This window comes from Pezoporus flaviventris, unplaced genomic scaffold (genome assembly GCF_033815535.1).
Source record: "Pezoporus flaviventris isolate CSIRO_AGI_PZ_B2104156 unplaced genomic scaffold, CSIRO_AGI_Pfla_v1 ptg000020l, whole genome shotgun sequence".
Taxonomy (NCBI): Eukaryota; Metazoa; Chordata; class Aves; order Psittaciformes; family Psittacidae; genus Pezoporus; species Pezoporus flaviventris.
In genome coordinates, this window is record NW_026892568.1 from 39,807 (window position 1) to 67,803 (window position 27,997).

Here is a 27,997-nt window from a genome sequence, read left to right on the forward strand (position 1 = left end):
TGAGAACAGAGCGCGGAGAGTCCGGTGCTGGGGCACCGCGGCCCCCCCCCTTCCCCCGGGGATCGGAGCGCAGGAGGCACGGCGCTGGCTCTCGGTTCAGGTGCTCTTTATTCAAGGTGACCCCGCGCCGGGTCAGGCCCCGCACACCAACACCCGCACACCCAGGGGAAAGCAAACCGGGGACCCTGCGCCGTGCCCGAGGCGGGGCTCGCGCTGTCCTGGTGCAGGATGGGGCCTCTCTGCTGTGAGCAGAGCACGGGGCAGCGCTGGAGCCGGCACCCCGGGGCGGGGGTAACTGAGGCCCAGACCCACAGCGCCAGGGCTGGGGGGCTCCAGCGAGAGGAGGGTCAAACCCTTGGGGCAATGCGAGCATCTGCCTGGCCCTGCTCGGGTCTGAAGGGGAGAGAAAGCCCCAGCACCGGGGGGGGGGGGGAAGAGCTCAGAAGGGACATGGGGGAAGGCACCACTTGTGGGGCGCAGCTCCCTCCCCCGGCCAAGGCCCGCGGGTGCCCCAAGTTCTGTGTCTGCCCCTGCCCAGCCTCGCTCAGAGGAGGGGACGAGCTGCTGCCCCAGAGAACAACACAGTGCTCCCTGCAGGGTGATGTGGCACCCAGAGGGAAGGGGCAGGATGTGGGGTGCACCCAGCCTGATGCCAGAGCATCTCCTGGCGCATGAGAATGTGTGCTACAGGAGCGGTGCCAAAACAAGGGCTGCCACATGTCCAGTGTCGAGGGGGAGCCCATCCTGCTCCGGCACAGGGCCGGGTCTGGCAGAGCTGCAGTCTGGCCCGGCCCTCGCCCTGGGCTGGTTTGTGTGGAAGCACCTGGGACCTGGGCACTCGCAGGAGCAGGGAAAGGGGAGCGAAGCTGCGGGCAGGGGGATGCCAAAGCCTCCCGATCACCTCCACCACGCAGGGAGGGTGCTTTGGGCAGCACCTGGGGGGTCCCCAAGCCCCCAGTGCTCACCCACAGCGGGCTGAGAGAAGGGCTGGGGGTGGTGGGGTGAAGGCTGAGGTTAAGCGTTGGTTACCCAGCATCAAGATAAAGCCAGGGCGCCCGCTCCTGCTACGGGGCTGCCCCTCACAGGGTTGGGAAGGTGGGAAATGCTGGAGCCTCCCCCCCGCACCGGCTCCGCACCCCGGGAAGCTGAAGGGAGGACAAGGGAGGGACAAGCACCACTGCTGCTGCTCTGGGGGTTGCTGTGTATTGGTTAGGTCCGCGGCAGGCTGCACATCTCGCAGTGGTCCGTGCCCGGCTGGTTCATGAAGGTGCAGTGCTGACAGGCCCACATGGCCGCTGCCGCCGCGTGCGTCGAGCCACCCATGGCCCCGTACTCCTGCAGTCCCGAGAGCGGGACCCCCACCGTGCCTGCGGGAGACAGAGGGAAGTGCAGGAGATGCTGCCCTCGCCCCAGGGCCAGCACCCTGGGGAAGCTTCAAGGTGCTGGCGCCCCAGAGCCCCTTCCCACTCGCTGCCTTCCTCCCTCCCAAGTCTCCAGCAGCCTCCAAGGTGGCTTGAGAGGAGCAAGGCCAAGGGACACAGGACCCCCATCCCCCCCCAGAGGGACCCCTTTTCTTACTGCAGAGCTGCTCGATGGTGGCCCACTGCTCTGATTTCTTCCAGGTCTGTGCCAGCTCCTCATTCTTGGTCCTCACAGCTTCCAGTAACAAGCTGATGCTGTCCTGGAAACCATAAGAGGGAAATCAAGCACTCCTGCAGGGCCCAGACTGGGGCTGTGATCAGGGAAGTGCCTCCTGCCCTCCACCAGCCACAGCAAGACACAACTGTGAGTCTGAGCTGCTTTAAAATGTCCTTTGGGTTGCCCTTGTGAGGTTCACAGGCAGGGAGCAAGATGCAGATTGTCCCTTCTGCTCCCCCAACACTCAGAAACACTCTCAAACCCAAACGCTTCCTTTGCCTCTCCTTAGAGGAGGTTATCACCAAACCAGGCTGCACTGCCCTGCGCAGGAGAGCATGTGGGTGCTGAGCCTGGCACCCAGGGGTGCAGACCCGCTGTGCTGCAGCACCTCAGCCCGATCTCCAGGCACCCAGGGTCAGCCCTGCTGCCCCACACATGTCCTCAAAGCCTCTGGCAAAGACATGGCCCTGTCCTCTGGCATCCAGCAGTGCAGATGTGGAGCAGGGGCCTGGGCCAAGCCCCGGTGCCCAGCCAAGCTGCGCAGCCAGGGACTCGTTGGCCTCACGGATCTGGGGGCTCTGATCCCATTACGGTTCCAACAGGAATTTCTGATTCTGAGCTCCTTGAACAAACATTCCCAGCTCCCGGTGCCGCAGCCAAGCTGGCTCTGGCCGGGCTGTGACCATGTTCACAACCACCCCTGCTCGCTGCTCTGAGCTCCTCTTGAGCCAGTCACGGCTTTGGCTTCACTTTTAAACCTTCTCCCAACAGCTCAGCTGGAAGGGGAGGCGTTGGGCCAGCAGCACACCCTGCCCTGCACCCACGGCTCGGTCACCTCCACGTGACAGCCCAGGAGGAGCTGAGGGCCCCGGTGACGCCGACACGAGCCGTTCCTGCCCGTTACGTACCCGCAGAGGCATGACCTCGTTTGTGACCAGGAAGAGGAGCAGATGGAAATCAGAAATGATGTCTAGGAAGATGGAGGAAGTATTCTGGGACAGATACGTGGCCAAGCTGTGGAAGTCCTGCAGAGAGGGACAGCAATAAAGAGAAGTCGCTTCTCCCCCCAGGGTGTCTTTATTTTCCTATACGGATTCCCTCTGACTCTCCCATCCATCCCCTCCTCCTTCTCTGCTCTTGAACCCTGGATGTCCTCAGCAAGAAGGACCAAAGCCAACCTCTCCCAAAGCCACAAGAGGCAGTGACCCCTTTCTCGTGATGACTCCTGGAGGAAGCCTCTGACACCTTTGGCACAGCCTCCTTAAAAAACGAGCTGTTGCTGCTTTAAAACAACTCAAGGTTTCTGTGTGCTGGCAACACCCAGAGAGCCTCGAGCCGTCCAGCAGCTGCCTCTGCTCAGCCCCATGGGCCTCTTAAAGGAAAAGGTCTCATAGAATCCCAGCCTGGTTTGGGTTGGAAGGGACCTTAAAGCTCCTGAAGCTCCAACCCCTGCCACAGGCAGGGACCCCTTCCATAGAGCAGCTTGCTCCAAGCCCCTGTGTCCAACCTGGCCTTGAGCACTGCCAGGGATGGGGCAGCCACAGCTTCTCTGGGCACTCTGTGCCTCAGCACCCTCCCAGGGAAGAGCTTCTGCCCAAGAGCTCATCTCAGTCTCCCCTCTGGCAGGTTAAAGCCATTCCCCTTACCCAGAAGCATTCCTTACCTGAGTTTCTCCCAGCACATCACGGTTCTCGATGGGGAATGGATTTTGAGAAATAGAAAATGTGTAGACTGGATCCTTGGGGAAAGTTGTAGTAATCTGTAAACCCAAGACAGGATGATCAGAGCGCTGGCAGGAGGAGAGGCAAGTGGGATACGGGAAGCTCCTGATAGCCAAGAGCAGCCAGGCTACATGTTAGAGCTCAGCCAGGAGACAGCAAGGGAACTGCAGCCAGGATCTTCTGATGGTTTCGAATGCTTAAAGTGAGATTCCCATCAGCACACTCTGTAGCTCCTGATCATCGTTTCTAATGGGGCTGGAGGGTGATGTACTGATCTCCCCTGTCACCCCTTGGTGTTCAGGTGACAACACTGGCCCCGGGGTAACCAGGGGTCCATGCTGCTCCATTTGGGGCTGGAATGGGTGCCAAGAAAACACCTTTGCACTTCACAGAAGTCACCCTGTGCTCTGGGTGCACAAACCCTGTGCTGAAGGGATGGGACCAGGGCAACACAACATTGCACCATGTTACTGAGCTCACAAGCCAGTGTTCAGAGCAGCTTCTGATGTTTAAGCCAGTCCTAATCCTGGGGGCTTTAAGGTTTGGTGGCATTTGCTGGGCTCTGTCAGCGAGGCCCTTTGCAAGCAACACCTGCCAGGGCAGCACTGGCTGCCCTAAAGCCTTTTTTCCCCTTTAAAGAGACAAACCACAACGTTTCAGAAGTGCAACTTCCCCGACTGCTCCTCCATGCACGTTCCATCCATCTCCTTTCATCTTAATTACACCCCAGGTACCCGGAAACAGATGCTCTTGCTACTGGAGCAATAAACTCGCCGCGGTGCTGCCGAGTGGCACAAAGAGCCCCTTGTTCCAGACACACCATTTCTGTGTCACATCCCAGTGCCAGCCCCAGTGACACAAGTGACCTGGGATGAAGGATGAGCCGCCGGCTTCCCACGGGACACTGCCTGTGCCAGGGGCAGCTGCACCCCACCAGTTGCTCCGGGTGGATTTACTCGCCATTGGCACCACCTCCAGCAATGTCATCTGTCATTCCCAATTATCTGCTTCCCTTCCACGGCCTCCCCTCGAGCCAAAGGGCAGAGCCGTGCCCCAGGGCCTGGCAGCGCTGGCTCAGGGGCAGGCAGAGCCCGGCTCCATCGGGAATTCCCTCCCCCAGGAACAGGCGTTTCTGTCCAACCAACCTGCTCTGCTGAGTCACTGAAGGGGATGGATTGTCAGAGACAGGACTGGAGCTTCCTCATTAGCTCCCCGTGAGGTGGTGCCCAGCACACGCACCCATGGGGCTGGCTGCTCCCCCCTGTGTGGCTATGTGCCAGCTGGGATAACACCAGGCAGTGTTTTCTCAGGAAGCAAGCGCGTTTCCTGGCACCACACAGACCCCAAGGAGCTCTGGAACCACCCCAGAGCACACCTCAGTGCTCGAAATGCCTGGCAGCAGAGGGGAAAGGAGAAAGGAGGAATATCTGTCGTATGAATCACCTCCAGTGCAAATTCAGAAGTGGGTTAAGAGCTTCCCTCCGCCCTGACCATCTCCTGCTGCAAGCAAACAAGTGCAAGGAATACTTACATCTATGATTAAGTACTCCACCGGGAGCGGGCGAGCCAGCTGTGTGATCTCGTTGCCAAACTTGTCTATGTCCTGGAAAATAAAGAGTCGTATTATTCCTCAGCATGGAAGTGAGGGCAACGGGATCCTGCCCCACAGACACCCACACAGGAGCCTGGGATCCTCGGCTTGGGCAGATCTAAGGGTACGGAGAGGAACCTGCTCCTATGGGGCTGGTGCTGCCCAACCACCTGCAGCTCCTGCGGGCTGGAGAGCTCTGGATCTCCGTAAGGAGGACATGAGCATGGTCACAACCCACGTGGCTCTGCTTGCCTCGGTTGTCAGCACCACGGAGGTGCCTGGCACCACCTCAGCACTGCAGATGCCACTTTAAGATGCAGGGTGTCTCAGGAGGAAGGGACAGCACCACTCAGCCAAGGCAAACCTGACTCTGCAGAACCGGTCGGGAGTCTCTCCCTTGGGAGGTGGAAACCCCGGCCCCCTCTCTCACACACAGCCCGAAGAACCAGCACATCCCACGGCACAAACTTGTTTTGCTCTGCCAGGCGCACTGAAAGTAAAGTTTAATTATGGAGAGGAACGGCCAGCATATGTTCATTAATCACGGGATGACAATTAGACGTGATTGATGTCAACCACGCCGAGTTCAAACACGGCTCCAGGAGTAAATTCATGAGAACTGACACTTTTCATTAAGGATTCTCTAAGAGGGGGTTTTATTCCCTACCTAAATCATCACTTAACATGTTATAAATCATTCACCGAGCCCCACATAAATCACACGCCCATAATTCCCAATCAAGGGCCTTACACTGAAGCCTGCATTCACTGCGCTCTCGGAAGCCCCGTGGCTGGAGGCAGCCCCCGACACCTCCGTGGAGGGCTGTGACCCCCCCCAAGCCGGGTTTGGAGCAGCATTCCCGGGCTGAGCCGCCCGCAGCCGACTCCCTCCTCCCTGGATCCACCGCTCCCCCGCTATCAGCACTGCTGCCTTACCTTGGTATTTACACAGCACAAGCATGCGGTGCGGCAGCTCTCCTGCTCCCGGTCCACCCTGAGCCAACCGAGCAGGCTCTGGCACGCTGCTCCCCTCCAGGCAGCATCCCCCCCCCCCTTTCCCAAACATCCCCGGTCCCCAGGAACCGTTCCCCTTGGTAACAATCTACCTCCCGGTCTTTGAAGCTCCTGTTTTAAAAGCGGCCCCGATAAGGATCTTTTTCCCCTTGAACATGACAGGTTGTTGGCCCTGTGGTGATGGCAGCTACGAGGCGGGTGGCTCGTGGCCTCAGATCTCCCTGCCTCTGACAGGAGCAGGAGGAGACGTGGAGCCTTCGCAGGGAGATCACAGGAGCTGAAAGCTAAACCTGCTCCTAGATCGCCGCGATAACCGCAGAGAGGCAGGAATCAAACCCAATCAGACCGAAGCGGCTTCCCAAACACAACCCTGCCCCGGCAAGAAGGAACCTGCAACAACTCACCCGTAATGAGCCCATCTGGAATTCGTTTTCAAATCTAATTAAGTTCTAATATGCAGAAACGTTTTCCCAGCACCTGTTCGCTTTAATCTCTGCCTCTGGGGATTTCCATGTTAAATGCCTTCTTCTGAATGTCACGCTGCTGAGTGAGGCCTCGAGACGTTAGCACCAAACTGGAACCTCAACCCCTCCAGTCCCTGCCCCTCCTCAGACAGAGCCCCCCTCAACGCCAGCACTTCTCCTCCAACCCCCGTAACACCATTTTATTAGGCAATTACGTTTTAAAGGCCTTAACAAACGTCAAGCTGGGAGAAAGACATCTTCATCCTGAACTCAGCAGTCACCAGGGCCCCAGCAGTGCCTCTTGGCATGTTATTGCTGAGACCCCCAAGCCATGAACGCCCAGAAGCAATGACTCCAAAGGGAGGCCAGGAAGAGGTTCACGAAGGCGCAAGTATTTGGTTCCTGGACAAAAATCAAGCAGCAAAGCCTGGAGGATCTGGACAATGAATCATCCTGAAGACAGGAGCAAGCTGGAGGTTGCATCAGGCGCTGCAAACAGAGCCTTGTGAACCACTGTTTGGAGGCAGGAGCTGCAAACGGAGGAGGTCAAACAGGGGGAAGATGGGATGCTCCCGCAGGGAATGCAGGATGCACTGCACACCCCTGCAGCTCCGGGATGGCTGCAGTGGGACAGGCTGCTGGGTGGCCTCAGGTTTGTGATCTGAGCAAAGAGCCTGGGTGGCTTCAGTCAAGAGGGAGGCTCTGGCTCCATATCCCAGGGCTGGATGGCTATTAGCATCCCACACCATCAGCATCCCACGCTGGACTCGCCCTGCTGAAGGCACCACGGAGCTGAGCAGCTCTCTGTCCTTCCTGTGCCTTCAGAAAGCCCAACCTCACTCTTCCCTCTGCTGATTCCAAGAGCTTTACCTGCCAGCCCTGCCCCTTTGCACACATCCAGCAGCTGACACAGAAATGAAGCAACTTTCGTAAGAGCAATAGGTCAGTGAGAGTTGAAACCCTTCTCAGGAGACTCCTCATGAGCTAATCAAGCATCCTCCTCCCCAGAGCAGCTGGGACATTTAAGGCTAAGGCGGCTTTTCCAGTCCAACACAAAGTGCTGGGAGGAGGCCAGGCAGGGGAAGTCCTTCACTGTCAGTGAACCCTCCCTGCAGCCTGGCTCTGGTGCCTTCCCTGCAAGAGGATTTCAGAGCAAACAGGAGGAAGCAACGTGTGCCCCGCTGGGGGCAGCCTGCCTCAGAGGTCCCTTTGCTCTAATAAAGGCAGTGCCCTGGCACAGGGCTCACCCAGGGCCAGATGGGACCACGCTTTGCTAGTTGAAAGCCAAGGCTCAGTGCTGTAAATGCACAAAGCCCACTCTGGTCCCTGCGAGGGCAAAGGGCTCTTTCACAACACTGGTGCCATTGTAAAGGGCTTTCGTCTTACACCATCCCAAGGAAACTCAGGGGGAATGTTAAGGCAGCTGTAGAATGCAATTCACTTCAAGGGTGACATCTCCATGTTTGCACTTAGCTGACACAAATACCTGTGATAAGAGACAAAAGCCAGGCCCCAAATCCAATTATCCAAGTGTTTCAAAGGGTCTGTAAAACGCAGCCAATCTCCTCAACTTCAGCTCTGAATAATCAACCCAGGGCTTGGAAGGTACCTTTAGTGAAACCAGAATCAATACCGTTAACTTCTAGAACCAGATGGACAAAGGAGACCACTCAAGGGTAGAAGACAGGGAATGGAAAATGCTCGTATGTAACATTCAGACAGGCTCTGCCTCATCCCGCTGAGAAACAGGGTGAAGTGGCCACTGCAGCACCGTTGTCTTCACTCACAGAGAGCAGTTCCTGTGACCTGTGTGTCTGTGTCTTGACAGGAGCGACTCCTTCACGAGTTTCATTGCACTGAACTCACTGCGATGCCTTGTGCCGGTTGTGCAACGTTCAGATTGGAGACAGCGCTGCGCAGTGATGCTGCACAGACAACCCGGGGGCCAGGGGGATGGGTTCTTCCTTCTGGCTAATCTTACCTGGGAGGGAACCTCAGAGCAAAGGAACTTGTACTCACGGTCCCCAAAGCCCTCAGTGTTCACGCTGGAGCAGAACTCCAGCCCTCCCGAGCCAGGAAAGCAGCGGCTGCATGCAGAAAGCACATACTGCCGGTTCCACGGGGGTGGTTCCTCCAAGCAGCAGGGCCAGTGGCCAACATAAAGAGAATGGTAAAGAAATACAGGAATCATAAGGGTAGAGCCTCAGGAAGAACACAACGCCTCGCCTCCCGAGGCAGGACAGCAGCGGTGCCATCAGCTCTCCTCTTTCCATGGAAGAACAGCCCATCACACACGAGGTGAGTCACGTTCAGGCAGGAGCAGCTGCAGCCCCACAGGACGTGGTAGCTCCCACTCCACAGACACAAAACAAGGCTCAAGCCATGGAAAAGCAGCTCTCTGACCATGGACACCGCTTCAGCCGTGCAGGGAAGTCCCGAGGCTGCAGCTCCTGCCTGCAGCACGGGCCCTCACCCCCTCCTGTGCCTGCAGCAATGCCAATCCAAGCGCATCTCTAACAGTCATCACTGAAATAACAACACCTACTGCAGAGGCATGAGACATCTTTGAGCATGATCAAAGCACAGTTGCTGGCTTACCCCTCACTAGAGATGCAGCCAGCAGCACCTCTTCCTATTCCTATTTGCAAAGCTGAAGCTGAATCTGCTGTGCTGCCTTGCTGCAGACAGATAGGAGGGTTCAGAAGATCTCACATCTGGATGCACAGTTGCTCTATAAATATACCCACACTACACAAAACACTGCCCTTCTGGTTCTCATCCAGTAGCTCCTTTCATCCTAAAGGGCTTTCCAAATGAATACTTGCACATTACACAGAAATATATGTATGGACTTTTCTCTTTAGCGGCGATAGCTTCTGAGCGCAAGACAAAACACAGCAACTACTCCAAAGTGCAGCTTTCAGCCCAAAGCTATTTGGGTGGCCAGCACAGAGGGGACCTCCCCAGTGAGGGCTGGGGGCTCAGCTCCTGCAGTTTCAGCAGGGAAACAGGGAGCAGGGTGCTGGACCTTGAACCAGCTGCTCCCTGCTGCGAGGCCAAGCGCTGGTTTCCTGCTCCTCACACTGTACTTGACCAAGGCTTTGACACCATCGCTGTCACCAGCCCAGTAACTATGAGGTAGTGTCTCTGACCTCAAGCCTTGCACATTCAATGAGACCCCAAAGGTTTTCCACGCCAGCAGTGACTAAGCTTGCCGTTGATTTAAGAACATTCCAAGAAAATTAAGAGATCCTCCAGCCAAACACGTTTAAGGCTGAAGGACAAGTCCACCCGCCGGAGCAGCCCTCAGCACGAAAGAGGCAATTACGGATACGAGTTATAAAACACATGAAAGAAGCTGCAGCCCGACCCAGCCAATGTGTGGTGCATGGAAATTTCCACACAAGGCTGCAGCCATCAGCTCCCATGCTGTTTATCTCCCAGATTCCGACTGGGAGTGAAGACCGTATGGGAACACCCACTGCTCCCAGCACCCCGGGTGGCCCACATGTGGGACACAGACTACGGGACCTCCTGCAAGGCTGCGCCCCGAGTGTGGCACAGTGTGGGCTCCTCCGAGCGGGACCAGAGCACGCCAGGAGTGATCTCATCCTCACATCCAGGGCCAACCCTTGCACAACCGAGCTCTGCTGCATCTGAATCGGACCTGGCTTATCAGCTCCTGAGAGCTGCCTGTGCGTGAAGGGAAGAGGCATGGATTCCATCCACCTTTCCTCTCCAGCACTGGGATTAGCCAAGGGGTGTTCCTCTTCATTAGGCAAGCCAACAGTTGGCTGTTAAGGGGTGGAATGGAGTCTCCCAAGCTAATTCACCCAGGCCAGCGTTTCAGATTCAGGGCACACAAGAGCATTTTGACCAGCTCTGTTTCTGTTGCTGGTGCACAACAGGCTCATTTCAGTCACCCCAAGTGAGGGCAGCTTTGCTTATCCCATGCTCCTTCATGGCCAGCTTTAATACAGGCACCAGGAGCACGCTGTGAATATCACAGAGACAAGGAGGAGATAACCAGCTCGGGTGATGGATGGCTAATTAGCTGGCAAACAGCACCATTAATTAATTCCTCTGTCCCTGCTCACAGGGCACCAGCATACACGCGTTTGAGAAGCGGTGCCATTAGCCTCCGCAGAGCTCCTGTCCCCAAGTTTCTAACTCGGCCCTGCAGATACAGGGGGCCTGAAGATCCCCAGGAACAACTGTCAGGGGAATAATGACAGTCCATTCATCACTAGCTGCTCTGAAAAGCACAGCACACAGGTTACCAGCAGTGCTCCTGCAGGCCACATCATGAAGGAGTGTTCTGGATCCACTCTGGGGGTGTGGATCCTCCACTGCTCCTCAGGACCAGTTTATGGAGCTTAGTCTGACCCAAGAACTGGAGCACTGGCAGCCACCCCAGCAAGCACTAGAGAGGAAAGCTGGGGCACAACCCTTGCTCTGACAGCCTTTGCACCTTCCTTCTGTCCCAGAGAAGCACGCACAAGGCTGGCCCTCCTCTTCCTGCATCTATTTTTTGCTGCATCTGCTGCCCAGTTGGTGCCTGTAAGCGTGTTACACACGAGCAAATCCCTGGCAGTGCAAAGGGAACCCACTGCTCCATTCCTGCGAGCAGACATCATATGGCAGTGCAGTGGAGGAAGCCGAACTCAGCTGGGGATTAAAATCAACAGAGAGGCATGGCAAATACTGCCAACACGTATAGAGGGGAGGTGAATTTAGAGCACTTGCTATGGGCTCGTGGTGGATCACTGCAGACCTCATTTAGAAGCTGGATGGCCAATGGCTACTGCTGGGCTGGGAACCATAACGGCACGTTTACGAGGGGGAAGTGGAGCTTATGCAATTACTCTGCAGACATGTGGTGAACGGTTACTACTGAAAATAGTTCAGACCTCAAAGACATCCTTTCCTGAGCTGGCCATACTGATTTCCATACTGATTTCCAGACACACAGCAGAGCTGGTTCTGCAGCTCCCCCCCTGCCCCAGGCACGCAGCTCTTACCTTATAGAACACATCGGGCACATACTGCTCGCTGCTGGACTCCTTGGCGTAGCCCAGCTCCGGTGCGTCTCGGCAGGGCAGCAAGCACTCATCCCGAACCAGAGCCATGCATTGATTCGAGACCTGGTACCCCTCGAAGTGGACCTGGTTGTCGGGACCACCTGGAAGAGAAGAAGCTGCTTAAAAATCCCACCCAGGAGTGATTTGTCCAGTGTTAACTCTGTGAGGCACAACCCCAGGAGCAACACTAAACACCGGGCTGTTGCTAACAGCAAAGAACGATGAGATGAAGCCCCTGGTGCTGCTGCATGGAAGGATTTCTAGGCAAGAATCCCCTCTAAGCTCTACATTTATTAACACCCATTTTCACAGCCAGCCTAACAGGAAAGACCCCTGCAGGGACAGCAAGAGCACTCTGCCAGGACCTTAAAGGTGAAGCTGCCCTTTCGGAAGGCTCCGGATAGCAACACCCTCCCATTGCCCTGTGGGTATCTCCTCCGTCTCACAACAGAAACCAGACACACAGCTCCTAGGAGCCTGTTTCATTTCCAAGGAGCTGTGAGCCGCAGATTGAGGGTTGGTCACCTAAGAGATGTCAGGGATAAGAAGAAAAAGTGTTTTCTCAGCCTGTAATGGATGGCTCGGTGGAAATCTGACATGGAAAGTGGAAATTAAGCCCCTGGCTCACTGATAGATCACATGCTTGGCGCTTTAATTTGGGTAATGTAAGCAACATCAGGTCATATGTCAGTAGAATACAACTGGAAAGAGAAGATACAGACAGATGGTAGGAAAACATTACTATTTCCAAACCTAGGGAATTCAGAAGGGGATAGGAATTAATCCATGTCGAGGATTTAAAGGCAAAGTTGATGCAAACTATCCAAATGTATTTATACGGCACGAAACGAAGGAATCAAGTGTTTAAATAGAAACCTGATGGGCTGATTGAACAGAAGAGAATGAGATTATCTGGAACAGAAAAGAGGAAATATTCATTTTCTACCCTTTGATCTCCAACCTCAATCACTCTCTGCTCCAGAACAAACACTCCTAGAAATGAAACATAGACCCAGGCCCAGGCAAGGGCTGAACAAAGCTGGCCGTTGGCTTCTCAGTAAAACACCTTGTTTAAACCCAGAAATAAGTAACACAAAGGGTGAGTGAGATACACATCTCTCTGTAATGAAAGATGGATGCGCTGAGCAGTCTGGAATGCAGGGGCAGCTGTCTGACTGCACGGGCCTCAACTCAAAGGGAGAGCTTTTCACTGGAAAAGGCTCTGGGAACACTTACAAAACCCGGGCTTGGAGCAGGCAATAGAACATCACACTTTCAGTTTTTACACTGGATGCTGTTTGGAAGCCGTGAGGTTTGGGGTTATTGCGTTAAACAGACCCAGAACCCAGCGTATCTGCTCCAGGGGAGTTTTAACTGAACGCATGTGTCACCCCATGGCAGACTGAACCTCGAACACGACAACACCCAGCACACACCATCATCTCCCCTCGCGGCCCGGGCAGTGCAGAGCATTCCCCGGTGCCTCTGGAGGCTTGCTGTGAAATGGCTAATAGCAGAGGAGACAAAGCAAAGCAGGTTTTGCAGCTTCTCTCTTTTATTCAGGCAAACATGAAATGTTTCCATGCGCAGAAGAGCGCAGCATCCTATGTAAGGGCTTCCCTGACAGCAACACAAGGGAGATAAAGGTCCCTCCTTCATGCTGAACCAGCCAGAGTTAACTCTCAGGCTCTGCATTCCCCTGGTTCTGCACTGCTGTTTTCAGGCAACAGCACTTGGAGCTTAAAGTTTCAAAGCAGAGAAGTGAGGAACAGTTATTCCCCTGGCTGCAGGCAAAAAATGCTTTCTGGATCAGACGTGGATGATCCAAGTCTGACCCTCAATTAAGTTTCCTGCAGGGGACAGGGTAAATGATTGTACAGAAGATAGCAGAAGGAATGAAGAAGTGTTTTACTTGCTAGAGCAAAGCAAAGCCCTTGTTAAACAGGACAGATGGGGACCGGGATGTCTGGTTCCTCCTGGCAGAGCTGTATATTCTTCTATTAACAAGAGATAATTCATGTGTAACCTGGAGAGCTGGGGCAAGCCCAGGCCAGTGAATACCTGTAGCCACCACTGTGACAAACTTGGATCCAAAATGACCATCTGGAGAAAGGCGACAGATGTTGGGCTGCTGGTTCTGAAAGTTCCCAGCTGTGATGCACTCCTCTGCACTTAGATAATACGTGTCCTGAGGGAAGAGCAGCAATATCAATACCAAGGACAACGCGGTGGAGCCCAGGCCCGTTTCCCTGGTCTGCAGCCAAAGGAAACTACCAACACCCCCAGAAAACATGCTTGCATAGAAAGCTGCTGCAGAAGCTGGGGAAAGCATGCGACGTGTCAGCTCCCCAGCCCTGAGCCTGGCTCCTGCCAGAGGGACTGCCCCACCTGTGCTTCCCCCCACCTCTGCACACCTTTGCTTTTCCTTTTAACAGGGTTTCATTTTCCAGATGGGGACGTCATTGATTTAGAACGACAGGAAGCTGAGAAGGTCCAAGTTTGAGCTATATATATCTCACAAAGCCCAGCCCAGAGGAACATCCTCTGACCGAGCCACTTTGGCTCAGCTTGCACCTCAAACCATCCCAATCATAGAATCATCTTTGAATCCCAGACTGGCTTGGGTTGGAAGGGACGTGAAAGCTCATCCAAAGGTTCTTAAACCAGGAGCACCATTTCTTAAAGCAGAGTGGCTGGAGGCAGCTTTGCATTCTAGATAAACAGCTTCAACCCCCTAGCAGTGCTCTTCAAGCTCCTTTTCCTCCAGAAGCTTCTGAAAAACCAACCCCATTTCACAAGGACTCTATTCCCAGCACCACCTCCAGCCCTGCTCAGCACCCTGCTGGGCACAGCCAGCATTTAGCCATTACCACCCCTCAGCACCAGCAGCTCTCATTAGCTGCACACTTGAGCCTCACCTTGTTTCTGCTGTATCGAACAGTCCCTTTCCGTGTGTCTTCAGACACCAGATCAGTAAATATCCAGCCAACCTATAAGGAGCATTACAAGGAAAGTTGCTTTAAGGAAAAAAAAAAAAAACAACCCAAACCAGAAGAGAGCTTATACATTTTCTCCTAGCAGGACAAGATGTTCTTGGCTCCTTGCACGGCCCTGCTGTAGCTGCCTGAAGGAAATGGCTCTCCCAGCTGTGCTGGGCTCATTTGAATCCCATTTCCAGGAGCAGCATGCCAGCTGGCCGGCCGGGGGCACCTGCAGCTTTATGTTTCACTATGGAATATTTTTGCATGGAAAGATCTGGAGGCTGCAAGAGGCCTCTCAGCCGCTACCTCCTCCCACCCACAGCAAAAAAGCATTTCCTATTGAGCGCGGAGCGGGAGCGCCAGCAGATGACAAAGCAGCTCACATGATCTCATTTGGAAGCTCAGTCCCTAGTGAAGATAAAGCTCAAATGTTCCCGCTGGAGTATGATTCATTCCAAACCGGCCTGCTCCGATCCAAAAACCACATTCCTGCTTTCTGCATTGTTTGCACCTAGGAGGATGGATGTGTACACACACACCGCTGCGTGAACCCTTCGCACACGTGCTTGGAGCCGGCTCTGATCAGCCCCCTCCTGACCATTAACCCTTCAGAGGGAGAACTGCTGGGGCAGATCCCAGCCAGCTCAAACCCCACAGCCAGCACTCAGGTACCTGTTAAGTGATACTGCTTAAAAATACCCGAGTGAGAAGCAGAGGAAAAGCACGGAAATAAATAACACACACAGGAGCTCTGCTTCAGACGCTGGCAAAAGGCTGCAGATCTTATCGTGGAGAACAAAAGACCTCACCACAGCTGTTTATAGTCTGCTGTACCGAGGCTTTTCTGCTTTGTGTTTTCTTTAGCAAGCCAAATCTTGTTTGTGTACATCTCATTCCTGGCATTCGTGCGATACCAAAACATTTCCCAAACAGGAAAATAATCAGGACAGGTCTGAGAGATGTCAGCAATCCCCTGGATCCCACCAGCCATACGCCTGGGTTGGGTGGCTGGTGGGGAAGAGAGGGCTGAGGCTCAGCTGCTGGGGGACCTGCACCCCTAAACGACACACAGATTGCCTGCATCAGCAGCATCAGGAGAACAGGACCCCACAGAGGAGAATAAAACACACGCAAGAGCCTCTGCTCTGGAAACTGAGCACAGATTGTGTCAAAAGGAAGAAACTCAGAAAGCAACTCCAGCTGCATCTGCACCAAATTAGCACTCACTGGGGAGATGCTACCAGGAACGGCCCCTATCTGAGGGGAAATAAAGGGAAAAATGGTGTTTCTGCTTCTTTGCTACTCCCTTTGATGTCGCTCATGACAGAGGACTGCTGACTTCAGCTGCACAGCCTGGATAGATGCTTGTGCTCAGGAAAATGCTCTTGGTGTGTTTTCCATACCTAAAAGCCTAAGAACTACCAACACAAACTACATTTCAGATACATCCAACATTTTGATTAACCCCCTGGGGCTGAAGGGAACCACCAAGGACTTTCTTCACTGCCACACCAAGACACACGAGATCCAACATCATCCAAACCTTTCTCAGCCCAAGCTTTGCCGCGATCTCATCCACAACCTCAGCTTTGGGATCTTCCAGGATCTCCAGGCTGTTCTGGGTGCCAATCTGCAGCAGAGAAAAACATGCTGCTGAGACAGGACAGGAGAAAACATAACACACTTGGCCACAGTCAGGAGTGAGACAGAGAAGGGAAGCAGAGGTCAAGGTTTCCCCTCCGACGTTACCACTGACCAGTTCCACCCCAGGGACCTCCTCTCCTACAGGCCCATCCCACCGGAGCTCTTCGGCTGTGTTTTCAGCCTGTGTCAGGGTTTATGAATGAAAGACTGAGCGTTCACAAACAGGGCACTGCTGTTTCGGAGCACTTTGGAAAATGCAAGAGATTAAATCATTTTCCAAAGCTCTGTGTTCCACTGCCAGTTTCGCTGCTGCTTCATTTGTCTGCATCTCTGAGCAGCAGAGAGGCAGGAATGTGGTGAATCCAAGAGCCCAGCACAGGCTTTCCCCTCGTGCTCTGGAAAACACAACCCCATCTGGGTGTGTTTCAGAGGCAAGCTCTTGTGTGAGGAGATGCCGTGTCAAGAAGCACAGCAGGGACTGCTTGCCAGGACAGCAAAAGCTTCCTTGCTCTTACCGTGCACAACCGAAAGCACATGAACTTCCAAAGCAGGAGCTTAACAGTGATCCTGAAACAACAGAAAGCCTGGCTCTGCTCGTATGTAGGGGTGTGTAGTGATAGGAAAAGGAGGAATGGCTTTAAACTGCCCGAGGGCAGACTGAGATGAGCTCTTAGGCAGAAGCTCTTCCCTGGGAGGGTGCTGAGGCGCTGGCACAGGGTGCCCAGAGAAGCTGTGGCTGCCCCATCCCTGGCAGTGCTCAAGGCCAGGTTGGACACAGGGGCTTGGAGCAAGCTGCTCTAGTGGAAGGTGTCCCTGCCCATGGCAGGGGTTGGAGCTGGAGGAGCTTTAAGGTCCCTTCTAACCCAAACCATTCCATGATTCTACATGTTATCCATATTGGAAAGAAAGGAAGAACTTATATAAAAACTTTCAATTCTGCTCTCACACACACTCCTCAAGAGCCACTTGCTCTTTTTCCACTGATAAATCTGTTGCATTTTATTCTAACAGCCCTGCAGAAACCATCAAGGGGAAGAAAACATCCAACCCACTGCAGCACATTTGTACGCAGCGCCTGCACTTAGAGAAGTGACTTTGATCAGCACCGAAGAGCCAGAAGGCAAACCCTACTGCAAGCTGAGCCTTGGGTCGGGGGCAAAGTGGCTATTTGCCTTTGCCATCTCCATTTTCAGCTCTCTGACACCACACTCAGCCTTTGGGCTCCTGGGAGGCCAGACTCTCCGTGTGGAGCCGTGCACCATCTAGTGGGGACTCGGCTGCTCTGAGGCATCAAATCTCCTCCTCAGCCTCTCCATAACAGAGCGGAATGCATTTTTGTCTAATTAAACTGCTTCAAGTTTCCCAAAGAGCTCATAAGGATTTGGTTTTTTCCCAGTAGAGACTTTGTTTTCAAGCTGCTGTGTATCACAGCCTTGGAAATCCAGTAATCAAGGAAATCTGAGAGGTGAAATCCACTGCTCAGAAGTCACCCTCAGCTTTAAATCATCTGAACCCAAAGTAATGTAAAAGAAAGTGTACAACTAACAAAAAGCACATCTGGGTTTTAAAATTCTTCCAGTGGCAATAACTGACAGGGACATTAAAGACATAAATCACATCACCTTTATCATGGGACTCCTGCTCATGGAGCTGCAGCTGGAAATACAGCAGGAAGTTTCCCCAGCACAGTGTTTCTGTTCTCCCTGCTTATCTTTATGAGTGAAGATTGACTCCACGGGGCCCAGGTTTTACCTGTGGGGGTTCATAGATGGCAGCAACCTCGGCCCGGATGCCCAGGGGGATGTCTTTGTGCTCTGTGTACCGGCCATAGAGGTACCCGAGGTGTTGGTTTCCTGTCTTCCGCCAGAAGTCGAGGAAGCGATCTGCAATTGTGTGGTTCTCAAACATGATGTTGTCAACATGCCTGTATTTCTGTTTGACAAAGTTCAAGCGTCAGGCCATCCTACCACCGCAACCTGCCCACTGCCCAGGACACACACCACCCCTCTGCAGCCTGCCCTGTCCCAAGAAAGGGAGCTCACCCTCTCCTGCTGCTGCAGACTTCCCCTTCGGCACCACTGCCCTGCCCAGCAAGCAGAACCCGCCGTGGGACGGAGTGTGGGGCAGCACTGAGCACCCGCTGAGCTTGGCTTCTTTTCTAGGGCCCTTTGTAACTAAACCCAGGCACTGATATTTAAGAGGAAGCACGGAAAAGCAGTGGGTGGCCTTTTGAATCCCACGAGGAAAGAGCAGGGATTCATCGTTAGCACAGGCGTCCTCCACGTCTAGAGGAAACTGCTGATCCAGACACATTCTGGAGTCCTTTTCTGCAAGGACTAAAGACCTTAACAGCCATTCCCCAGCACCTGCCAATACTCAAGGGCTTCTCGCTCCAAGCTGGCTGCTCTTGAAGTCACCTCTCCCAGATCAAAAGCCAAGCCCCTTCTCTGCTTTAGGCACAAGGCTCCTGCGAGCTGCATCTCACCTGTCTATTGAGAGTGATGGCGCTTGGCTGGCACTTTGTGCAGATGCCTTCTGGCCACGGAGGGTGCCCTTCACAGCCTGACTTGATCTTACAGCTGATGTTCTCCAGGGCAACAAATTTCCCCCTGCAAGGAGGGAGAGAGGAGGCTGCTGTTACCACAGAAATGCTTTTGGGTCTCAAAAAACCCAAGTGGATAGAAATAAAGAGGATGCAGGGTAATGGGAAACGGGGCGGCAGCAATGCCTTGCATCTCCAGAGGATCTCAAAGCACCCTGCAAACTCCCACTGGGAGGGATTCCTGAGTAACCTCTGCTGCCCACTTAGTGTGGGAGGTCGAGAGGCTGCTGTGTGGTCCCCAACTCAGCTCTTAAGCAGATATTCCAGCAAGAGCAGAGATATAAAACTCATGGGACCCTGCTTAAATAATTCATGCAGCGCAGGGGAAGTAATAGATTATACCACTAGGGCAAATTAGAGCTCCTTTCATGTGCAGAAGGCTTCCTGCAAAGGGAAGTTCCCTTCAAATGGCTTGAGCTGCATCTCACAAAGCCATTAGAAAAATCCCAGCGGCATTTAGGAAGAGAAGGTTACACCTCTGTGTAACTCATCTAGGGGAGCTGCACTTCAGCACACAGGGGCTCCCTGCCAGTCCTGAAAGGACTTTAGATCCTTTGCCGTGCTTTTGGTGCTCCCTCTCTGCTCAGCACTCCCTGGCCTGTGTCACCACAGCGTTCTCCACCCCACAGAGGGGTAGGACACATCCTCCAGTTAGTGGGTGATGAACTACAGCACCACGACAGGCAAAGGTTTAACCAAGGACACACAGAGCATGGGACAGAGCAGAATCAGGCCCTGAGGAGTATCAGGCTCATCCTTCTGTCCTATTCACGTCTGTAGGTAAGGAAAGCCGTTGATGAATCAAAGCTCCCCAGGCCCACCACAGTGTCAGTGCCTCTCTGTGAGGTTTGAGACCCAGGCTTGGAATCATTACGGAATCTCTTTCTTTCCATCTGGCTTCCTCCCCCATCAGCAGCGTTTCCTGGAAGCAATTACACTGCCACAGCAAGAAAGAAAAGAAAAATACGTTTGTTTTCCTGCTTTTCTTCCCCTTTTCTTTTCAATGTGCTGTTTTCTCCTCAGTTTGCCATTCCCACAGCTGTATCCAACACTGCTCCGGTGAGATGTGTCTGTGCTTGCAGTTGTATTTTAAAAGGAAAAGAAGCTACAACAAGATTCCCTCAAAGCCAGAGATTTTCTTACTTGTCTGCCCCTCCGGTCAGCTTCCTGATGTAGGCATGGAACGACATGTGCTTCACAGGAGGTTCCAGATGGTTCAAATAATCCTCATCAAAAGGCTGCCAAAAACACCACACAAAGCAAAGGCAGGTCAGACACCTGTCTGCTAACACATTGAGCACTGAACAAATGGATGTTCTAGAGTCAACCCCTCTGCCTCTCAATGTGGAAACTATCAAGGAAGCTTAGGCTCATTTTCCAGGCAGCTACTACTGAGATACAAACAGTGGGGCTTTACAACAGCGAGTTTTAGTATCACCTCCTACTTTTAGAACAGATTGGCTCCACAAATCACAATGAGCCTCAAAGGCAAAAGGCTTTTTCCCTTTCAATATCTAACAACAAACAAAGAGCCCAGCTGCTCAAACAGGGCCTAAGAACTTCCAGAGCACCCGGCGGGGGAACAGCCATCCTGGCTTGAGGGCTCTCTGCTTCGTGCCATAAATCACACAGCACATTTGTAGGCGTTGCTAAAGCTGCCTTCAACGTGGTTGAACTGGGAAGTCCTGGGATCCATGAGTGGGGATGTAACAAGCAGATCCAGGCAGGAGACAAGAGGGAGGAAAACCGGAGCTTTTCTAAAGGCCTTTCTGCTAAACTCATCACTGCAGAGAAGCAGAGCATGAACCAGAATGAACTCAGGGTCAGGACGGCCTAGAGCTTTAGTGAGCCTGGATGTGAGCCAGCACCTCTGAGAGAGCACAGCAGGATCCTGACCCAGAGCTGCCACCCCTGCGTGGGCAGTGCTCCGAGGAAAAGCCTCCATCCTGGAGGAAGCTGAATGCAAGAGGACGTGCTTTTGTCTGACTTCCTAGGGCACCTTCCCGGGGCTCTTACCTCCAGTGGTACACAATGCACACACTTCCCCAAGGGGCCATGGCGACACCTTTGCAAGGAGAAAGAGAAGCAGCGTTAGATCTCATTTAACCATGGCAAATCAGACTGGTTTGCTGTGTAACATCTACACAGACACAGAGCTCTGAGCCCCTAAGCACTCGGGAACATCACACAGGGGTCACCACGAGATTAAAGGTTTGCTCTGCGAGCCCCAGGTCGAGAGGAAGCCCTGCTCATGCCTGTGCTCTGCTCTCTGCAGAGCCACGTGAAGCCCTGTCAGATCACAGCTTCTCAAGTTTTACAGCCCCGCACTGGGGCTGCTTTTCAATTCAAAGAATTCCAAACCTACGTCACGGGCTTGGCCCGGGTGGCTTTAACAAAGAGACAACCGAAACGTTCAGCCTTTATCAGGCCCCAGAGGCTGGTGTGGAACAAACAGGGCAGCATGTGTTTATCGGGCAGATAAAGACCTGCTGGGGGAAGTTATAAAGCAGAGGGGAAAACATCTCCTTTTGAGGTGATTGCTTTAAACCAACCCCAAACCAATAAACCCTCCCCCCCTCTGCTTTAGGTCAGAGCTGGTTTCAAAGGAAGCCTCTGGAGAGGAGCACGGTGCTTGTAAAGACAAAATGGATGAGGTCCAGTTGCAGCATTGCTTTTAACAAAGTATTGTGGCAGATAATGTACATAAAGGACCTCTAAAGGCTGCTAATGCACTCAGCTGAGCGCCAGCATCCCTTCATGTTTAGATTGATATGCACTCCCAAATACAGGAACAAGCCCAGACACACTCTTTTTATCATAAATATCCACCACTGTGCTCTGGCTCCCTGCTAAGAACAACACCTTCATTTATTGTGCTGAAAAATGTGGTCAAGTTAAAGGCAGGTTTTGTGCCATGGAGTGCTGGGGTTTTGTCTTGATTGTTTCAATAATGTGACACTTCCCTCATCTATCATCAGCCTCAAAAGGCTCCATGGGATTTGCCACGTAAAGGCTACCTCTCTCCCGAGTTCCTTGCTGCTGCAGCACTAAAGATAAACCAGATGGAAGACAACACCACGGGAAGGGAGAGCTCTTCTGGTACAGAAAGAATTCCTGCTTGCCTTTAAAACCTTCACTCGAGCCCTTTCAGAAGTTACCCTGCAGGGGGGGTCCAGCCCCAAGCCCACACCAGAATAAGACATCAAGCCAGCACCCAGGGACGTTATTAAAGCAGTAAAACCCAGCTCTGCAGACAGAGGACACTGTAGCAGCATCAGTGCAGATTTAGGCTGGTATTAACTCCCACTGTGTTCTTACTTCTACAAAACCCACAAGCTGCTCTGTTTACCCAAGCCTCTTGCAGCTCAGAGCCCTGGCAAAGCCAGGCTGTGTTGTTTTGCTGCGAGCAAAATGGATTCTCTGGTTCCACGCAAAGGTTAGAAAGGCACGTGATGGAAAGGAAGCCAAAAACTAAGCAGGCAGAGACCCAAGTCTCACTTCCACATCTTTACCATTGGATACTTCCACTCATTCCCTTTCCTTCTGTGTTTTTCCTTTATCAGGAGTGGCTGGATCTGAAGATCCTGTGCTCCTGCTTGGGACGTCAGGTGCCTCACAACAGTGAGTGTGGCTGTGTTGCTTCTGCCCAAGCAGGAGGAGACTGCAGTGACCAGAAAAGGCAACGCTGCCCAGGTCCCTGCTCTGACAGAGGATTTAGGAAGCAAATCTGACCTTGATGCACACTCAGCACCGGGTGTGAGCTGCATATTGAGACCATATGGGACAGAAGCTGCTGCGGACAGCAGGCCCCTGCTTCCTAAGCTATATACCACACACAGAGCACAGCCTCCTGTTAACTACACAGCACTGGCTGCTGGGACGTCCCAGGAAGGACTCAAAGGATTCATTTTAATCCAGAGAACTCCAATGTTTTAGGACCACAAACCATATGATCCCAAGTCCCATAGCAGGGGCCACCTTGACCAGAACAATGGGTGCTCTAAATGAGTCCTTCCTTGCAAAGACCCTGGGATTTTGGTATCTGCTTCCTTCCTTCACCAGAGCTTGATTTAACCTCCCAGGACAATGACAAGGGCTGTTTTCCCTTGTGAACATTCCAAAGGCAGCGGTGCAGGGGCAGGTCCTGTACTACATTTCCTGGCTGCTAACTACAAGCTCTGGTGAGGCCCAGATGCATCAGCAGAAGCAAATTCGAGCCGTACTCACAGCTGCTGGTCTCGGTTCCGGTAAATCTTGCCATCCTGTTTGATCAGATACTGGTCAATCTCATCTTCCACCACCTGAGGGGCCCCCACAGGCCGCAAGCTTTGGGAGACAGAGGTGTCCATGGTCTCTGAGGAGGAGCCAGCCGGGCTCGAGGGGTAGAGGAACAGCATATCACCATGCCTGTAGGTGTGGGAAACAACACATGGGCATCAGGAGATGCTTCTGGGTAGCAAACCTCCCAGACCATAGAGAGCACGTAATTTATCACAAACTGTATCACAGAATCACATATGATAACATATAAACTAATATAGACTAATAAACACATATAAACTGATCATAGAATCCCAGACTGGTCTGTGTTGGAAATGACCTTAAAGCTCCTCCAGTTCCAACCCCTGCCACAGGCAGGGACACCTCCCACCAGAGCAGGTTGCTCCAAGCCCTCTCCAGCCTGGCCTTGGAACACTGCCAGGGATGGGTAAAGATGGAGAAAAAGGCAACAGGAGGATATGGAGAGAAGTAACAGCTCCAGCAGGAAAAAAAGAGCTCCTGTGGATCCTGTGCCCATCAAGTCACAGCCTTCCTGAGGCAGCTGCCAGCACTGACACATTCAAGTGACAAGTTGCAAGCGGTGGCAACAGCTCTTGTATTTTTAACCAGTTTAATGTTACTCTTGACACCAACAGAATGAAAACATTCCCAGCAAACATGAGGCAACGGCACCATTGGCACCACTCATCCTGGCTCCAGGACTGTCAGACTCTGGCATCGATGCAGAGCGAAAAGGGGAGTGGAAAGGGGGGATGAGGAAGCTTGTTGCAGGCTGGGAGAGCAAACACAGGGCCTGGTGCTGCCTCACCACCAAACACAGCACCAGAAGTGACCTAAGAAACGGCTGCTGCAGCCTCACACGTTGTCAATTTGATCACCCCCATTTCACACCAAACTTGTCCCTTCAAGGAGCTGGCAAGAGACAGGCAAAAGCTTGGCACTGCTCTAAGGTGACGTGGCTGCTGCTGCCCAGCTGGAGGGAAGAGCGCAGGCAGGCTCAGAGGGGAGGCCCCCTGTGCACAGAGCCCCCCTGCACCCACTGTGCCCCCCCCCGGACTCACTTGATCTTCAGCAAGTTGAGGGATTTGTTTTGTGCTGCTGTGATCTCGCCTGTCCTGTTTCTATTGGTGTACACGGAAAAGCCATTATTCCTGAAGCCAAATTCTTTTGCAACCTGAAAGAGAGACAAGAAATGACACGGCTGAAGGCACCTCACACCCCTGGGCAGGTGCTGAAAGCTGCTCAGAGTGCTAAATCCAGGGAAGTTCTATTGCAAAACTTGAGCTGAATTCATCTGCATTTCTGAAGGGCAGAGGATAACCAAGGAAAATAGAAACACTGCGTAACACAAGAGATCTATTTTAAAGAGGAACTGAAACAGAACATGTCTCTCACTCACACAACGCAAATGCAGCACTTTATCTAAACCCAGGCAAGTGCTGTCATGACTGGAAGGGGGAAACTCTCTCCTCATTACCCCAGGTCTGTCGCTCAGCCTTGCCAAGTCATCCTCATCCTCCTGTGACCAGAATTCCTCCATCCAGAGCTTCACCTCTGAGGATCTCTTGCCCTCATCTACTAGCTGTTCTCACCTCCCTCTGCTCTGACCCACCAGACGCTACATGAGTTTCACTCAAGCTCTTCCCACTGTTCTCCCTTCTGGTTTTCCTCATTTACCTCTTTTCTCCCCTCACAACAGCCACCTCTCAGGCCCAGGCAGGTTTTTCCCTGCTCATCCTCTCACCATGTTCACTTTAAGGCTGTTTTACTCTCTCAGCCAAACACCTCTTCACAGCAACAGCACTTCTCACATTGGGCCACTTAAAGACATCAGTTCCAAAGTGCCGTTAAAAGTTTCTCTAGATGACAAGTTTCATCCTAAACCCTCAAGTGAGCAGCCTTGATTTTCATCTAGAACACCTCCCTGTGGCTTTGGTAGGGCTCACGGGCAGGGACTGCACACAGGCCCAGCCTCAGGAGCCACAAACAGAGAGCAAAGACATGGAAAGCACCTTCTCCGAGTCAAACCTTTGCTTGCCAGGACACACACTTCACTTTGTTTTGGGGAGACAAATCCCCCAGTACATTACCAAGAGGCACGAGGCAGTTCCTACCTCATTCTAACCTGCACACACCCCAGAGATCACTCTTCAGTGCCCTCACCAAGGAGGTGCTGTAAAAGCCAGAAGATCACTGAGCCCTCCTCACTCTGATTTCTTGCTTCTTTTGTGGCTTCTCTGGAGTCAAGGGGGAGATCCAAGCTAATGGCCAGCACAGAAGCAGCAACCCGATGCTGTTTTAATTGCAGCTAAACACAAACCCCACCATATGGATGACCATCTCAGCGTTACAACCCACAGCTATTAATATGCACAGATCTTGGGTGGTAACGTTTGCAACCTTCCTCTTTCAAGCAAACCCTGTACCAGGAAAAGAAAAAACCAACCATGTCTTGTTTTCAGCTCAGGAAGAGGACAGAGTTTTTTCCCCAGGCCAACAGGCAATGTCAGTGAGTGCTGATGCTTTTGTTCCAACCAAGTGGCTGCAGGAGGATTGTTCCACACGGCCTCGGGTAATATGAACCCCTGAAAGCAGCAGCTTGTTTTGCACAGGGATTCTGAAAGCTTTTCTTTCCTTGGGTGAAGCTGTTGAGAGATCGAGGGGTGGCTCTGACCCAGCCCTGAAATCCATCAGGATTTTCGCCTGGTCAGGTGAGGATTGATGGGACGGTCTGAGCCCAAGCATCAAACAAAGGCAATGACTCACAGAGAGCAGAAGGTTTCACTCTGTTCCCATTCCCCCTCGCAGGGGGAAAGGAAATGGAGCTGACTGAAAGAAAGGCCCTTCAGGCACAGGAACACAAAGTGCTTCTCTTATAAAGCAAAGGAATCCTAATCTGACAGTTCCAGGTTAGAGCAGAGTTCCAGGAGGGAAGGAAACAGAACTGCTCGCTCTTGAATAGCAAACTTTAAACACTGAGCAGTTGAATTCAGACCAAAGAACAAGCCACAGCCAACTCCAGATGTGACAACTCCAGCACTTGGATGTTCTCCTCATCCCAGAGTGGAAATCCTTCCCAGTAGATGCCAGAGGCTCCCACATCACCTTAAGAACTCACCTCAATTCCTTCCCTGCTCTCTCCTAAACCACACTGGAAAACCAGCAGCACACAAAGCGCATTCAAATGTCATTCAAAGCATAAATCAAGCAGCTGAATCTGACCTGAAAAGGCCAAAGGCTTCGACTATCAGCTTTCACAGAGTCACCAACTGGCTGGAAGGGACCTTAAAGCCCATCCAGCTCCAACCCCTGCCATGGGCAGGGACACCTTCCATAGAGCAGCTTGCTCCAAGCCCCTGTGTCCAACCTGGCCTTGAACACTGCCAGGGATGGGGCAGCCACAGCTTCTCTGGGCACCCTGTGCCAGCGCCTCAGCACCCTCCCAGGGAAGAGCTTCTGCCTAAGAGCTCATCTCAGTCTCCCCTCGGGCAGGTTTAAACCATTCCCCTTGGCCTGTCCCTACAGGCCCTTGGCCAAAGCCCCTCTCCAGGTTTAGTGTAGCCGCTTTAGGTACTGGGAGCTGCCCCAAGCCTTCCTGTGTCCCTCTCAGCCCCAGGTGCCATTCCTTTGCCAGCACCCTACACACGTGTCCTACGAGCCCGTCCCCACCCCCCTGCAGAGCCCCCGGTACCTTCTTGAGGAACGTCGCCACGGTCTCGCGCTTCGTGGCCGTGATTCGCTTCACCCCCTCCGGCGACTGCACGCGGATGATCTGCGGGAGGAGGCCACCGCGGGTCAGCGCCGGAGCCCCCCCTGCGGCAGCCTCCCGAGCATCCCCGCCGCTCCCCACTCCTGCTTCCAGCGCCCCTCTTCAGGGAGGGGGGCACTGGCTGCTGTGTGCACAGCACGGGGTGAGGGACCCACGTGCAGGAGGCAAGAAGCTGGCACCGGGAAAAAAACTGACGCTGCTTTTGTCTGGCTCCAAGCTCTGACCTCAGACGTGGAATTAAACTTCCAGGAGCATGAATGAGAGGTGCCACGGGAGGGATTTACCGAGTGCCTGCGCGCAGACACTGGTCTAACCGGTGCTCCTGGGCACCTGCGCTCCTGTTTTGACTGAGGGCTGACTTCCATCGCTACTGAAGGGACGAGGGGAAGAGCCACAGGCTCAGGGTGCTCCTGTGAGACAAAGCAGCAGCTGCGCTGTGACCTGGAGTGAGAAACGGGGAAAACCAGCACTTCTGGGGACAAAAGGCCGGGGACAACCCTTCACAAAGGGGCAAACGTCAACGTCAATGTCCTCATGCTGCTCAGAGATAGAGAAGTGACTCGAGCTGCCCTAAAGCACGTTCACCTGCGGATGGGTTCCGCAGCGCCGGGCTCAGGCTGGCAGCGTGTCCTAGAAGGAGGGACACGGGGGGACACGGAGGCTGCGGTGTCCCGGCGTTACCTCGCAGGAGCCCCTTTAACCCTCTGACTTCCAGCACAGGAGCGAGCCCAGCGCCACGGGCACCGGACACCCTCACGGGACCGGGGAGCCCCTGCTTCAGCGCTATCGGCCCCCGGCCACGACGGGGCCCCTTCCCCCGACACCGCTGCTAACGGGGACCCGGGGTTACGGTCCCGAACCCCGCACGCTCCGAGGGGGGGGGGGGGGAACCGGGCCCGGACACCACCGCCCCCCAGGCGGGCCCCGGTGCGGGCTGAGCGCGGCCCGGCCCCGCCGCCCCACAGGAATCTGCTGCCTCATCGCCCCTCCCCCCGGCGCGGCCGCCCGGCCCCACTCACGATGGTCTCGGCCATGGCGCTGCCCGCCGGGACCGGGCCCCGCCGCCACGTCCCGGCCCCGCCGCGGCCCTGCCCGGCCCTGCCCGCTCCGCTGCCGGCCCCGGCCCGCTGCAGGCCCACCGCCTCCCGGGCCCGGCCCGCCGCCTGCGCCTGCTCCGCACGGGCCCCGCACCCCGGCACACGCGTTCCGCG

The 27,997-nt window shown here is 53.8% G+C and overlaps 1 protein-coding gene across 1 annotated transcript; it reads right to left on the reverse strand.

Moving 5' to 3' along the window:
* Nucleotides 1-89: 89 nt before the first annotated feature.
* Nucleotides 90-27,948, reverse strand: NPLOC4 (NPL4 homolog, ubiquitin recognition factor). The gene is made up of 17 exons (XM_061455210.1): nucleotides 27,806-27,948; nucleotides 26,709-26,789; nucleotides 24,079-24,191; nucleotides 22,964-23,143; nucleotides 20,753-20,801; nucleotides 19,880-19,974; nucleotides 18,620-18,743; nucleotides 17,887-18,066; nucleotides 16,034-16,120; nucleotides 14,428-14,499; nucleotides 13,571-13,697; nucleotides 11,450-11,610; nucleotides 4,891-4,962; nucleotides 3,302-3,397; nucleotides 2,547-2,663; nucleotides 1,579-1,681; nucleotides 90-1,367 (listed from the first exon to the last, which is right to left on the reverse strand). Exons 1-17 carry the CDS (start codon nucleotides 27,818-27,820, stop codon nucleotides 1,210-1,212), a joined length of 1,830 nt encoding a protein of 609 aa, XP_061311194.1. The 5' UTR covers nucleotides 27,821-27,948; the 3' UTR covers nucleotides 90-1,209.
* Between the last annotated feature and the right edge of the window lie 49 nt (nucleotides 27,949-27,997).

Coding starts and splice junctions, on each gene's coding strand:
- NPLOC4 (XM_061455210.1), bottom strand. Junction 19,975..20,752: donor TGCATTGTGTACCACTGGAG/GTAAGAGCCCCG, acceptor TGTTTTTGGCAG/CCTTTTGATGAGGATTATTT. Junction 18,067..18,619: donor CCATCACTCTCAATAGACAG/GTGAGATGCAGC, acceptor TTTGTCAAACAG/AAATACAGGCATGTTGACAA.